Source organism: Oenanthe melanoleuca, chromosome 19, assembly GCF_029582105.1.
Source record: "Oenanthe melanoleuca isolate GR-GAL-2019-014 chromosome 19, OMel1.0, whole genome shotgun sequence".
NCBI classification, from domain to species: Eukaryota; Metazoa; Chordata; class Aves; order Passeriformes; family Muscicapidae; genus Oenanthe; species Oenanthe melanoleuca.
In genome coordinates this window covers 2,593,778-2,605,786 of record NC_079352.1, presented here as the reverse complement: position 1 = coordinate 2,605,786, position 12,009 = coordinate 2,593,778, and the positions used below count along the sequence as shown (strand labels likewise).

At 44.0% G+C, this 12,009-nt stretch overlaps 1 protein-coding gene across 1 annotated transcript in view; it reads left to right on the top strand.

Moving 5' to 3' along the window:
- CLTC (clathrin heavy chain) overlaps positions 1 to 12,009 on the top strand; it is a 29,590-nt gene that overhangs the window by 11,701 nt on the left and 5,880 nt on the right. Inside the window, exons 6-29 of the mRNA XM_056506941.1 lie at positions 204 to 377; positions 985 to 1,182; positions 1,824 to 2,024; positions 2,597 to 2,749; positions 3,059 to 3,181; positions 3,355 to 3,492; positions 3,579 to 3,743; positions 3,833 to 4,013; positions 4,360 to 4,523; positions 6,191 to 6,316; positions 6,873 to 7,015; positions 7,363 to 7,597; positions 7,929 to 8,051; positions 8,145 to 8,290; positions 8,429 to 8,612; positions 8,875 to 9,067; positions 9,488 to 9,645; positions 9,826 to 9,990; positions 10,074 to 10,181; positions 10,281 to 10,448; positions 10,597 to 10,746; positions 10,840 to 10,971; positions 11,116 to 11,226; positions 11,825 to 11,995. Of these exons, the coding sequence (XP_056362916.1) occupies positions 204 to 377; positions 985 to 1,182; positions 1,824 to 2,024; positions 2,597 to 2,749; positions 3,059 to 3,181; positions 3,355 to 3,492; positions 3,579 to 3,743; positions 3,833 to 4,013; positions 4,360 to 4,523; positions 6,191 to 6,316; positions 6,873 to 7,015; positions 7,363 to 7,597; positions 7,929 to 8,051; positions 8,145 to 8,290; positions 8,429 to 8,612; positions 8,875 to 9,067; positions 9,488 to 9,645; positions 9,826 to 9,990; positions 10,074 to 10,181; positions 10,281 to 10,448; positions 10,597 to 10,746; positions 10,840 to 10,971; positions 11,116 to 11,226; positions 11,825 to 11,995 (3,810 nt within the window). The remainder of the gene's footprint in view (positions 1 to 203; positions 378 to 984; positions 1,183 to 1,823; positions 2,025 to 2,596; positions 2,750 to 3,058; positions 3,182 to 3,354; positions 3,493 to 3,578; positions 3,744 to 3,832; positions 4,014 to 4,359; positions 4,524 to 6,190; positions 6,317 to 6,872; positions 7,016 to 7,362; positions 7,598 to 7,928; positions 8,052 to 8,144; positions 8,291 to 8,428; positions 8,613 to 8,874; positions 9,068 to 9,487; positions 9,646 to 9,825; positions 9,991 to 10,073; positions 10,182 to 10,280; positions 10,449 to 10,596; positions 10,747 to 10,839; positions 10,972 to 11,115; positions 11,227 to 11,824; positions 11,996 to 12,009) is intronic.

Below are 12,009 nucleotides of genomic sequence, written 5' to 3'. Positions count from 1 at the left end.
AATGTTCTTATCTGTGGAAGAAATATCCATATATTTTAACTGCTTTTCAAGCTCTTCAAACATCATTGTGCTGTGATAGTACTCAAGTAAAAATAAAACAGCACTTCTGGCTGTCCTGAAATGGCCCAGCTGTTTGCTGAGTCTCAAAAGCACCAACTCATTTATCCAGTGCCAAATTTGAGTGATCTATTTCTGTTCTGCAGATCAGTGACAAGCATGATGTGGTGTTCCTCATAACAAAGTATGGCTACATCCACTTGTATGACCTGGAAACTGGCACCTGTATCTACATGAACAGGATCAGTGGAGAGACCATTTTTGTTACTGCACAGCATGAAGCAACAGCTGGAATTATTGGAGTCAACAGAAAGGGACAAGTAAGGAAACTTGGCCTGGAAGTCACTTCTTTAGCTAATCCCTCTGGCTCTTCATGATACACTGCAGGGTTCATATCTATGTCTAAGAGTTTCCAGAAATGTTCACTTTGAACTCTGCTCAGCACATGTAAGGTCTGACAGTGCTGTGAGCCCCAAAATAAATTTGCTGTTCTATCTCTGTCTCTAACTGAACTGCTTTAAACAAGTTACTAACATTGTACTGCCATGCCTTTTAGCCCAGATTGGTTTTGGGTGGTGTTGCTTGTTGAGCATAGGGAATATAAATTGCTCCTGGTGTCCTCTAGGATTGATTACTTAAGACACTGAGTGGGGGTTTTAGCAAGATCCCTGTATTCCTGAAAGATCCTTTGTATCCCTGTGTTTCTACCTCTGCAGATACCTCAATTAAACTATTAATTGCCTGCTTTGATGCAGACAATGGATGACATTGCTTCTTTCTAACCAGAGGACTTTTATAAAATGACAAATATGAGTTATCAAGGGATGAAAACCTTCCCATGAATACCATAACTTTGCTCTTAGGGGTTAGCTTAGCTCACTTTTGGTACTTGGACTGACTGGAGGTTTCCCCTGGTGGTTTCTTCAGGTGCTCTCAGTGTGTGTGGAGGAGGAGAACATCATTCCCTACATCACAAACGTGCTGCAGAACCCTGACCTGGCTTTACGGATGGCTGTCCGCAACAACCTGGCGGGGGCCGAGGAGCTCTTTGCCAGGAAATTCAATGCACTCTTTGCACAAGGGAACTATTCAGAGGCAGCAAAAGTGGCAGCTAATGCCCCAAAGGTAAAGTGTTCAGAACAGCACTGAACTCTACTGGCTTCAGCTTTTTGCTCCAGGAAAGCTCAGTGAATTTTTTAAGTGGTCAGGGCACGATCTTGTTGCTGCTCTTGTCCCAAGGTAGTACTTTGGTGCTTCACAGGTATCTTGGGTGCTGACACTGAGTGCAAGCTGGATGATCTTAGAGTTTGTAAAGCCCAGAGAGGAGGGGAGGAATAAATGATGAAGCAATGGCTATGATTCATTATGTTTCTGGTACTCACCTTTGCTTCCCCAGTGGTGCAAAAAAGTGTGTGAAAAGTCAAGCCCTAGCTGAGGTTGTACCTGGAAACAGGATGAAAAAACCCAGACTAAGACTAAATTCAGATGAGAGAAACTTGCTTGCAAGGCCAAGGGTGTCCTGGTTCTGAACTTAAATCTGCATTGCTACTGGAATAAATTTAATGGGTTATTATAGCACATTTCCTGTCAAAGCATCTCAGTGCCTGAGCTGATGTTCAGCCATATTGCTCTTGACATTCTGGGCTGGCAAAACATAGAAATGCTTGTGACAGCTACAGTGACATTACCTCCAGCTTCCTGGAGAAGCTCTTGCCAAGCCACAACAGCAAGAAAAGAAAATTGAAGTGGATTTCTCTCTCTGGCAGGGAATCCTGCGTACTCCAGACACCATACGCCGGTTCCAGAGTGTTCCAGCCCAGCCAGGGCAGACTTCCCCTCTCCTGCAGTATTTTGGCATTCTCCTGGACCAAGGGCAGCTGAACAAGTATGAGTCACTGGAGCTCTGCAGACCAGTGCTCCAGCAGGGCCGCAAGCAGCTCTTGGAAAAATGGTTAAAAGAAGATAAGGTGAGTTTGGGTTTGATACCTTCAGAGCTGTGAGGGGGAAAGGAGCAGTGCTGCCTTACAGTCTCCCCCCTTCCCAGGAGAACTCAGCTGGGAGCTCAGCAGTGACAGCAAATAGCTGAGCAATAGGTGCTCACTCTGTCACTATGACTCAAGTTACTGCAAGGGAATTGATCAGATACTCAGAGCTTCACTCATTCTACATTTAAAATCACAGCAGGATGTACAGAGCATGCAAAGCTCTGAGCTGCTGCTGGGCTTTGCCAAAGCACTCCTTTGGATGCTGCCTGCAAGTGCTTTGTGCTGTGGTTACATCTGTGTAATTAGTTGGAGAAACACGCTGATACAATGAGTAACCCAATTCTTTCTGGCCCTGAAAATTCGTTTTACTGGTTTAGAACAGCATGAGGGGCTGAGCCCACTAGATCACTGCTGGGAGAGTCAGCTCAGGCTATCAGGCTGGACCATAATTTTTTCAAGAGAAGTCCAAAAGGAGGATAAATGAGGAAGGGGGTGGTAGTGCATTGTACATGGCACTGTCAGGGTGGGCTGACTGCATTTCTGTTCCTGAACAGCTGGAGTGCTCAGAGGAGCTGGGAGACCTTGTGAAGTCTGTAGATCCTACACTAGCACTTAGTGTCTATCTGAGAGCCAACGTTCCAAACAAGGTCATCCAGTGTTTTGCTGAAACAGGACAAGTCCAGAAGATTGTTTTGTATGCTAAAAAGGTGAGAGAAAATTAAATTGCTGTATCTGTCCTGTATTTAATAATAACTCTAGTGCATGTTCTAAAGTAGGTAGAAGTAACTGTGGGGGAAACTGAGCACCTGTGTAATATTTACTTTTGCCTCAGGTTTTTTATGAATAGTTACTGCTACACTTCATACATGGGTCTTTTCCTGCTTCCCCATGCAGCCTTTTCCAAAAGACGAAATTTTGTCTGGGTTGTGTAATCTCCTGGCAGTAGCTTTTAGTGAGCTCTGTATTTAACAAGGTGTGTGCTCTTGCTGAGTTCTCACTTTTCACCATCTTTTCAGGTTGGATATACTCCAGACTGGATATTTTTGCTGAGGAATGTAATGAGAATCAGCCCTGATCAAGGACAGCAGTTTGCACAAATGCTTGTTCAAGATGAAGAGCCTCTTGCAGATATAACACAGGTAAATTATTTTATTGCTATGAAATATTGACTTCATTAAATTGGAAAGAGGATCCCTACTCAAACCATCAGAGCTATGAGTTTGGATTTAGCTTTGGAAACTGCATTGATCCTTAAATATGCCTCCAGTTCCTAATCAAAAACCTGAATTTCTTTCCTTTTTTTTTTTGGCAGATTGTGGATGTCTTTATGGAATATAATTTAATCCAGCAATGTACAGCCTTTCTGCTGGATGCACTGAAGAATAATCGTCCCTCAGAAGGTCCCCTGCAAACACGTTTACTTGAGATGAACCTCATGCACGCGCCTCAGGTGTGTGTCAGGCTTGGAGCTGGATGTGGCAAACACTGGTGGGCAGTGCTCAGGAGCTGAGTGAAAATGTTCCATTTTCCTTCTAGGTTGCAGATGCCATCCTGGGAAACCAAATGTTTACTCACTATGACCGGGCTCACATAGCTCAGCTGTGTGAGAAGGCTGGTTTGCTGCAGAGAGCACTCGAGCACTTCACAGACCTGTACGACATCAAGCGGGCGGTGGTTCACACTCACCTCCTCAATCCTGAGGTAAGGCATCCACCACCCTGCATCTGCAAATGCAGCCTGTAATAACTGCTCCTCTGCTCAGGTCTGAAGTGCCTTGTGTGTCTTTGCAGTGGTTAGTGAATTATTTTGGGTCCCTGTCAGTAGAAGACTCTCTGGAGTGTCTGCGTGCGATGCTGTCCGCTAACATCCGTCAGAACCTGCAGATCTGTGTCCAGGTGGCTTCCAAATACCATGAACAGCTGTCAACACAGTCACTCATTGAGCTCTTTGAGTCCTTCAAGAGCTTTGAGGGTAAGTCTGTACTTCTGCAAGAGGAGCTGGTGCTCACCTCATTACAGATGTGTGCATGAAGGACTGTGTCTGCTGGAATCTAGAAAGCCATAATGAACTTAAGTAGCTAAGCCTCAAACTGTCTTGGAACAGATCTAAAACTTAAAGTTTCTCAGTTTAGGATGGACACCACTCTTCAGTTGCATCATTTGTTATTCTGAAATCCTGAAAAATGTTTGAAGCTGTAGAAAAACCTAGAATGCTGGCCTTTTGCTTTTGTCCAAAATGGGTGTCTTAAATTTCTGTAGCCTTTTTCTTGTACTTTTAAATGAGACCAGCAAATAATGTACTGACTGTTTCTCTCCAGGTTTGTTTTATTTCCTGGGCTCCATTGTAAACTTCAGCCAGGATCCAGATGTGCACTTCAAGTACATTCAAGCTGCCTGCAAGACAGGACAAATTAAAGAAGTGGAAAGAATCTGCAGGGAAAGTAACTGCTATGATCCAGAACGTGTTAAAAACTTCCTCAAGGTAATGTTTGGCTAGCACTGGACTGTCTGGGGTTGGTTGGGGTTCTGATAAAACGTGGTGTGTCGCTAGTGAAATGAGGCAGCTCTGTGAAAATAGATGAGTTTTAACCTTTGCACTTAAGGATCCAAGTGTCCTCAAACCAGAGGTACCTGCCATGTTGACAGTGCCTCCTAATGAAGTGTGAGCCTGGAATATTGTCTAAAAAATGAGACTATCAGGTCAGTTCCTCACTGCTCTTGGTAGGGTTAATCTGGCTTGAACTCTTAACCTGTAGTAAATGTACCAACTTATCTAGAATTTCTTAAAATTGTCTGCTATAAAATAGGAAACAGTTTACTTAACTTGAGAGCACCCATAGTGCCAAATGAGTTGATAACTTAATGCTTATTTTCAGTGTCATCAACTCCAACTAAGTGACTACAGAAACAGCAGATGAATAGAGTCAATTAATTCCATAAATGCTTTCAGGTTCAGGGCTGATCTGTCTTACTCCTACACACTGAAATTTCAGTCAGGTGAGCCATGGCTTAGCTCTGCTAGGAGGTGCCAGTCAGTGGGAATATCTCCTGACTGATCCAAAGCCTTGGTGGAGAGTAGGGAAAGATGGTGTGCTCAAAGTTCAGATTCTGTAGTCTTAGTTCTGAGCTTATTGACAAGCACAACACTGAGAAATACCTGAGGAACCATGTGGGAGGGGAAAACTTTATCTGGGAACATTTCCTGCCTTCATGTTTGTTGGTTACATAGCATAGTCTTAGATTTTGCTGATCATATCTGAAGATGGCAAAACTCTTCCCAAGAGAATTCTCTAAAACTAACCTGGTGTCACCGAGGTGTAAGGTATGTCATTTGATCAAGCCACCTAAGATATGTTATCAAGCTGTCAAATTCCTGATGAAAGTTATTGTTTTTTGTGCTGTTCCATGTCTGGAATGTGCAGGACATGTACCAGGTAAATCTCCCAGTACAGGCCTCCCTGTGTAAAGTCCTTAAGTGTAATTTATATGTAGGATTATATTCTGGGATGTGCATGTTGGAATAAGTGATCTGAAATATGCATCCGGAATACTGTCTGCCACATAGACTAAGCTTCTGTACTGTAACCATTGTAACCTTATGCTGAAAGTTGGAATGCTTTTAGATAATTAATCTGGTAAGCAATTAAAGTAGTACTGCTCTAGAGCTTAATTGTTACTGTTCTCTAAATCTATAGTTAGGGGGTATCACAAGGCACATGGCACTCAAAGTCAATTCTATATATAAGTTTTACATCATGAACCACAACTCAATCTAGTCTTGGTTCAATTTCTTTTGAAATCCCAGAGTGCTAATCCTGCACACCAAACACCAGTGGCAACTAAAAATATTCTCTATAGCCTAGGCTTGTAATAGTTGTATTGTGTTGTAAAACTCTGTAGAGTCTGCCATGCAAAGGAGCAGGGTTAAACTCCAAAAAGCTTCTTGCTCCTCACGCCCTTCAGTGGGTGTGAGTGCTCCCACTTGCTACATATTGCAAACAATTAGCTCAACAACAAGCTGTCATTATTTGGTTGACTGTTGAGTTTTGGCTTTCCAAATTCAGCTGCTTTGACAGTTTAAGTGACTGTATTATTTGTCTGCTTAAGTGCAAGAGCAAAATCAAATTACTAAAGCTCTTCTCTTTCTAGGAAGCTAAACTCACTGATCAACTGCCTCTCATCATTGTGTGCGACCGCTTTGACTTTGTCCACGACTTGGTGCTGTATTTGTATAGAAATAATCTCCAAAAATATATTGAGATTTATGTACAGAAGGTAGGTGACAACTCGTCCTTTGGCTTCAGTGAGTTGAATTGATCCATTTTTGCAGTATTATATACAACTACAGGCATCATGTTTAAGTATTCTGCAAACAGCTTTGTACCCGAGACTGACATTTAAGTGGTTATTAGTGGCCTCCAGTAAATCAGCCCTGATGTGAGTCAGATCTCATTCTTCAGTCAAGTTAAGCTGTAACTCCCACTCATGTGCCACTTGAAGGAGGAAGACTTGGTAGAATAACTTCAGAGTTGTTGGGGTGATTTTAAATCTCAACATTTTGGAGGGGAGAGGAGGGGAAATTTTCCTGCAGGGTCAAAGTGAATTGCTCAGGAGCTCTTCCAATGGCAACTGAGCTGCTGAGATGGGATGGGAACACCAGTTGACTGAAGAATTGACTTTTAAGCTTGTTCAGAACCTCCGGAGGCTGGGAATAAGGGCAGGAAGATGGGGTCAATCTTAACAAGTGGCTTTCATGTGGAGTTCTGGGGATGAGTTTTGCCTGCCCTTGCTCCCTGACATCACCCTGACCTCTTTAAATGCTTCTGTGTAGGTGAATCCAAGCCGTCTGCCAGTTGTTATTGGGGGACTGCTTGATGTGGACTGCTCTGAAGACGTGATAAAGAACCTCATCCTTGTAGTGAGAGGTCAATTTTCAACTGATGAACTTGTTGCAGAGGTTGAGAAAAGAAACAGGTATTAAACTTCTACAAGTCTCTTACCAGCTTCCAGTCTGGCAGTGTTTGCTGCTCATCCATCAGTGCCTGTCACACAGCTAAAGCTGGTACTGACACAAGCAGGAGCTGCCACTGGGTCAGAACCAGCTCTAATTCTTGGCTGATGTGGGAATCTCTCCAGATAAGTTTGGTGTGTTTTCTTCACAGTGTCAGAAAGTTACACCATTATAATACTTGATCAAAATGTAGATTAAACCAGAGTAACTCTGGTTTAGTTCCTGACTCTATCCTACACCAAGACTGTAGAAATTATGCAATCGGATATTTACTTACTCAACCTCTAACATGAAAATCACTTCTTTCTAGGCTGAAGCTGCTTCTGCCCTGGCTGGAAGCAAGAATTCACGAGGGCTGTGAGGAGCCTGCCACTCACAATGCACTGGCCAAGATCTACATTGACAGCAACAACAACCCAGAGAGATTCCTGCGTGAGAATCCCTACTATGACAGCCGTGTTGTTGGCAAGTACTGTGAGAAGAGGGACCCTCACCTGGCCTGTGTGGCGTACGAGCGTGGACAGTGTGATCTGGAGCTGATTAATGTATGTATGCACAGGCAGCTGCCTTGTGATTGGGTTCTAATTTCAATGTCATGGGGTACATAGGAAAGTGACAAAAGCATTTTGTCATTGTATTTCCTAAAATGTATTTAAGCTGGGAAGTGCATGCTTGTAACACAGAAGAGGAGGTGGCTGTTCAGCCTCCCTCTGCAGCTTCATGAGAAATGGGAAACTCCTGCCCATCTGAAAGTGGGAGGTTAATGAAGTACTAAAGGCTGAGATTCTAGTCTGCCCCTCAGTTCAGAGTTACAGTACAGGTGTCCGTAGGCTCCATAGCTGTGCCTCCCTCTGAGCAAGCTGTGCCTTTCTGCAGGTGTGCAATGAGAACTCCCTCTTCAAGAGCCTCTCCCGCTACTTAGTTCGCCGTAAGGACCCCGAGCTCTGGGCCAGTGTGCTGCTGGAAAGCAACCCCTACAGAAGACCCCTGATTGACCAGGTACAGCAGGCAGGACATTCCCAGCCTTCCTTGTCCTAACTGGATTTGCAGAGCCTGACATCACTCATTTGTTCATGCCTTATCTGCCTGCAGGTTGTCCAGACTGCTCTGTCAGAGACCCAGGACCCCGAGGAAGTCTCTGTCACTGTGAAGGCCTTCATGACTGCAGATCTTCCCAATGAACTCATTGAACTGCTGGAGAAAATAGTTCTGGATAATTCAGTGTTCAGTGAGCACAGGTGTGTGTGTGAAATGAAAACTAAGCCACAGGAAACTTGGAGTTATTGCTGTAATGTGAAACAGCAATACCTTCTGCAGAAGGGAGGGTGAATTTCTTGTATCATTTTTTGGTAAGTACTGTTTATTTCTCTCTTCAGGAATCTGCAGAACCTTCTGATCCTCACAGCTATCAAGGCTGACCGCACCCGGGTCATGGAGTACATCAACCGCCTGGATAACTACGATGCCCCTGATATAGCCAATATTGCCATCAGCAATGAGCTGTTTGAGGAGGCTTTTGCTATCTTCAGGAAGTTTGATGTCAACACATCAGCTGTACAGGTATCTTCAACTCTAAGGTTGTAAAAACTCCCTGTGCATCCCCACACAAGGACTTTGCTGGTGACTTAAGCGCCCAAAGCTGCTCAAAAGTTGTTCATTGAAACTTTGTAAGCCTAAAATCACTCATGCTGTGTGGGTTGTATAGAGTTACTCCCTTTTTTAAAAGCTGTGGATCCATTGAGGAACTTATATAAACCACAGCTTAGTGTGTTGTAAAAGTGACCTTCATGAGAGTGGCTGATGATGGTTATCCTTTTCCCAGGTGTTGATAGAGCACATTGGGAACCTGGACCGTGCGTATGAGTTCGCTGAGCGCTGCAATGAACCTGCAGTGTGGAGCCAGCTGGCCAAAGCACAGCTCCAGAAGGGGATGGTAAAGGAAGCAATTGACTCCTACATTAAAGCAGATGATCCTTCCTCGTACATGGAAGTTGTTCAAGCAGCTAATGCCAGTGGTATGATTAAGTTTTATTTACATCTTGGCTGTTGATGTTGCTCAGCTCTTTTGCCTGGTCTGTTCAAACTGCAGTCCTGCCAGACTGTATCTTGATGCAAATAGAGGAATCTGGCCCTTCAAGGACTGCCCTAAATAGGAATGGGAAAAGGTAGTGTATTCCATCTGCAGATAATCAGTGGCTTGGAATTTCCTTCTTTAGCTAGCTGGAGACTTCTTTCAGAGTCTTTGTGTGAAGTTAAATAAGATTTTAATTAGGCCCATTCTAAGATGATTTCATTAACGCATAATGAGCAGTGTGAAGGTTGTTGATTGTTGGGGAATAGCCATAGAAATACATCAAAATTAGGTTCAGCTGATGGATTGAGTCAAGCACAAGTGTCCCCAATGGTGGGAAATAAACATGAATTCCTTTCCTTAGGAAACTGGGAAGAACTGGTGAAGTATCTGCAGATGGCACGCAAGAAGGCTCGGGAGTCCTATGTGGAAACAGAATTAATCTTTGCTCTTGCTAAAACAAACCGCCTGGCAGAGCTGGAGGAGTTCATCAATGGCCCCAACAATGCACATATCCAGCAGGTGAGTGAGACTGATTTGGTTTTGCTGACTCACAGGGGATTGTTGGGAATTCTGCCTCTTTGGGTATGCACTTAGCACTTGGCCTTTAAATCCATTTTGACAAGGGCTTGAATTCCACACATTTAATGTAAACCACTGGCTGAAAATGTGCAGGAATAATGTGGCTGTGCTGTGCCCCAGGTTGGTGATCGCTGCTATGATGAGAAGATGTATGAAGCAGCCAAGCTGCTGTACAACAACGTGTCCAACTTCGGCCGTTTGGCCTCAACCCTGGTGCACCTGGGCGAGTACCAGGCGGCCGTGGATGGCGCTCGGAAAGCCAACAGCACTCGCACGTGGAAAGAGGTGAATTTACTGCTCTGGGCTCCAGGGCTTCAAAGCTGGGGCCTCTTCAGAAGCCTTGGTGATAACACAACTCTCAATTCCAGGTTTGCTTTGCCTGTGTGGATGGAAAAGAATTCCGCCTGGCTCAGCTGTGTGGGCTTCATATTGTAGTGCATGCAGATGAGCTGGAGGAGCTAATCAACTATTACCAGGTAATTAAGCTGACTCCTGTTGTACAGTGATGGCAACCCTGTCAAAAACTGGTTTCTGGATGGTTCCTGATGTGAAATGTCTCTGTCTGTGTCCCTAAGGATCGTGGTTACTTTGAAGAGCTGATCACTATGTTGGAAGCAGCACTTGGACTGGAGCGAGCACACATGGGGATGTTCACAGAGCTGGCAATTCTCTACTCCAAGTTCAAGCCACAGAAGATGAGGGAGCACTTGGAGCTGTTCTGGTCCAGAGTCAACATTCCCAAGGTGAGTGTCTGAGGCTTTAAATTTAGCTGAAAACATATCTTTTTGGGCTGTCTGTACCCTGGCTTTTGCCCAAGCAGCTCCTGAGGTTATTAATGGCACTGATGGAAATTCCAGTTAACAAGTATTTCCAATTCTGCCTTTTGCTTAGGTTCTGAGAGCTGCAGAACAAGCCCATCTCTGGGCTGAACTGGTGTTCCTGTATGATAAGTATGAAGAATATGATAATGCCATAATCACAATGATGAATCACCCAACAGATGCTTGGAAAGAAGGCCAGTTCAAAGATATTATCACTAAGGTATTGCTTTCCTAGTGAAAGTTATGTCTTTTTTATTTGGATTTCCCCACAATCAAACTCCTGCTCTGAACATGCATCTCTACTCCTCACTAGGTGGCCAATGTGGAGCTGTACTACAAGGCAGTTCAATTCTATTTGGAATTTAAGCCCCTGTTGCTCAATGATCTGCTGATGGTGTTGTCCCCTCGGCTCGACCACACTCGTGCTGTCACCTTCTTCACAAAGGTAATTTTCCTGCTATTCAGATCAAAGCAAAAGCTGGGAAAGCATTGAGCTGTGGTAGCATGTAAAAATTCTTAGCTACCCCCCTACCTGCCAGGGAAGATGTTAAGAGGTTTCCACAAAAACTGACTCTCTGTTTCCTTGAAGGTTAAACAGCTGCCCCTGGTTAAGCCTTACCTGCGCTCTGTTCAAAATCACAACAACAAATCAGTCAATGAGTCCCTCAACAACCTCTTCATTATTGAAGAAGATTACCAGGTATGTCTTGTCTTGAAGCACTTAATTTTGGATTTATTTCATATTCTCAGCCTTTGTTTAATGTGTAGAAACAGTTTTCTTTCTCACTTTCAGTAGTTTTTACTTGCTTGCTGTTAACTTTAATTCCTTAAGTGTGTGTTCCCCAACACTTCAACCTGAGTTAGCGGTGAGGAGCCAAGGATTAAGTGGAAAAGTGTTAGTGGCTTTCTGAGAGCATTTTGTGTCATTCCTATTGGGGATAGAGTGGCTGCTTTATTAGGAGTGTGACAGCTTTTATTGGAGACAAACAAACAGTGGGTGCTAAGAACAGAACTTACAGAAAAGGCAAACAGTTGTGATGTCTGGCTGTTCTGCTGTTCACAGAGAACAGCTGCCTGGTATGCAGACACTCAACCTACTGAAAAATACTGACTGAAGCACTCTAAACTCCATGTGTGTCAAACAGCAGCTTCTCAAATAAAACCAGATCTCTGCAGGTCTGGCTGGAATACTTTATCCTCCTACAAGCAGGAATACAGAACTAATGGAAAATGTTTGCATTTTGTGGGTTCAGTTGTACATCCTGAGGTGTGACTTCTTTTTTTCCTGCTTCACTCAGGCACTTAGGACTTCTATAGATGCTTATGACAACTTTGACAACATTTCCCTTGCCCAACGTTTGGAGAAACACGAGCTAATAGAGTTCCGAAGAATCGCTGCCTATCTCTTCAAAGGCAACAACCGCTGGAAACAGAGTGTGGAGCTCTGCAAGAAGGACAGGCTGTACAAGGTGAGGCAGCTCCT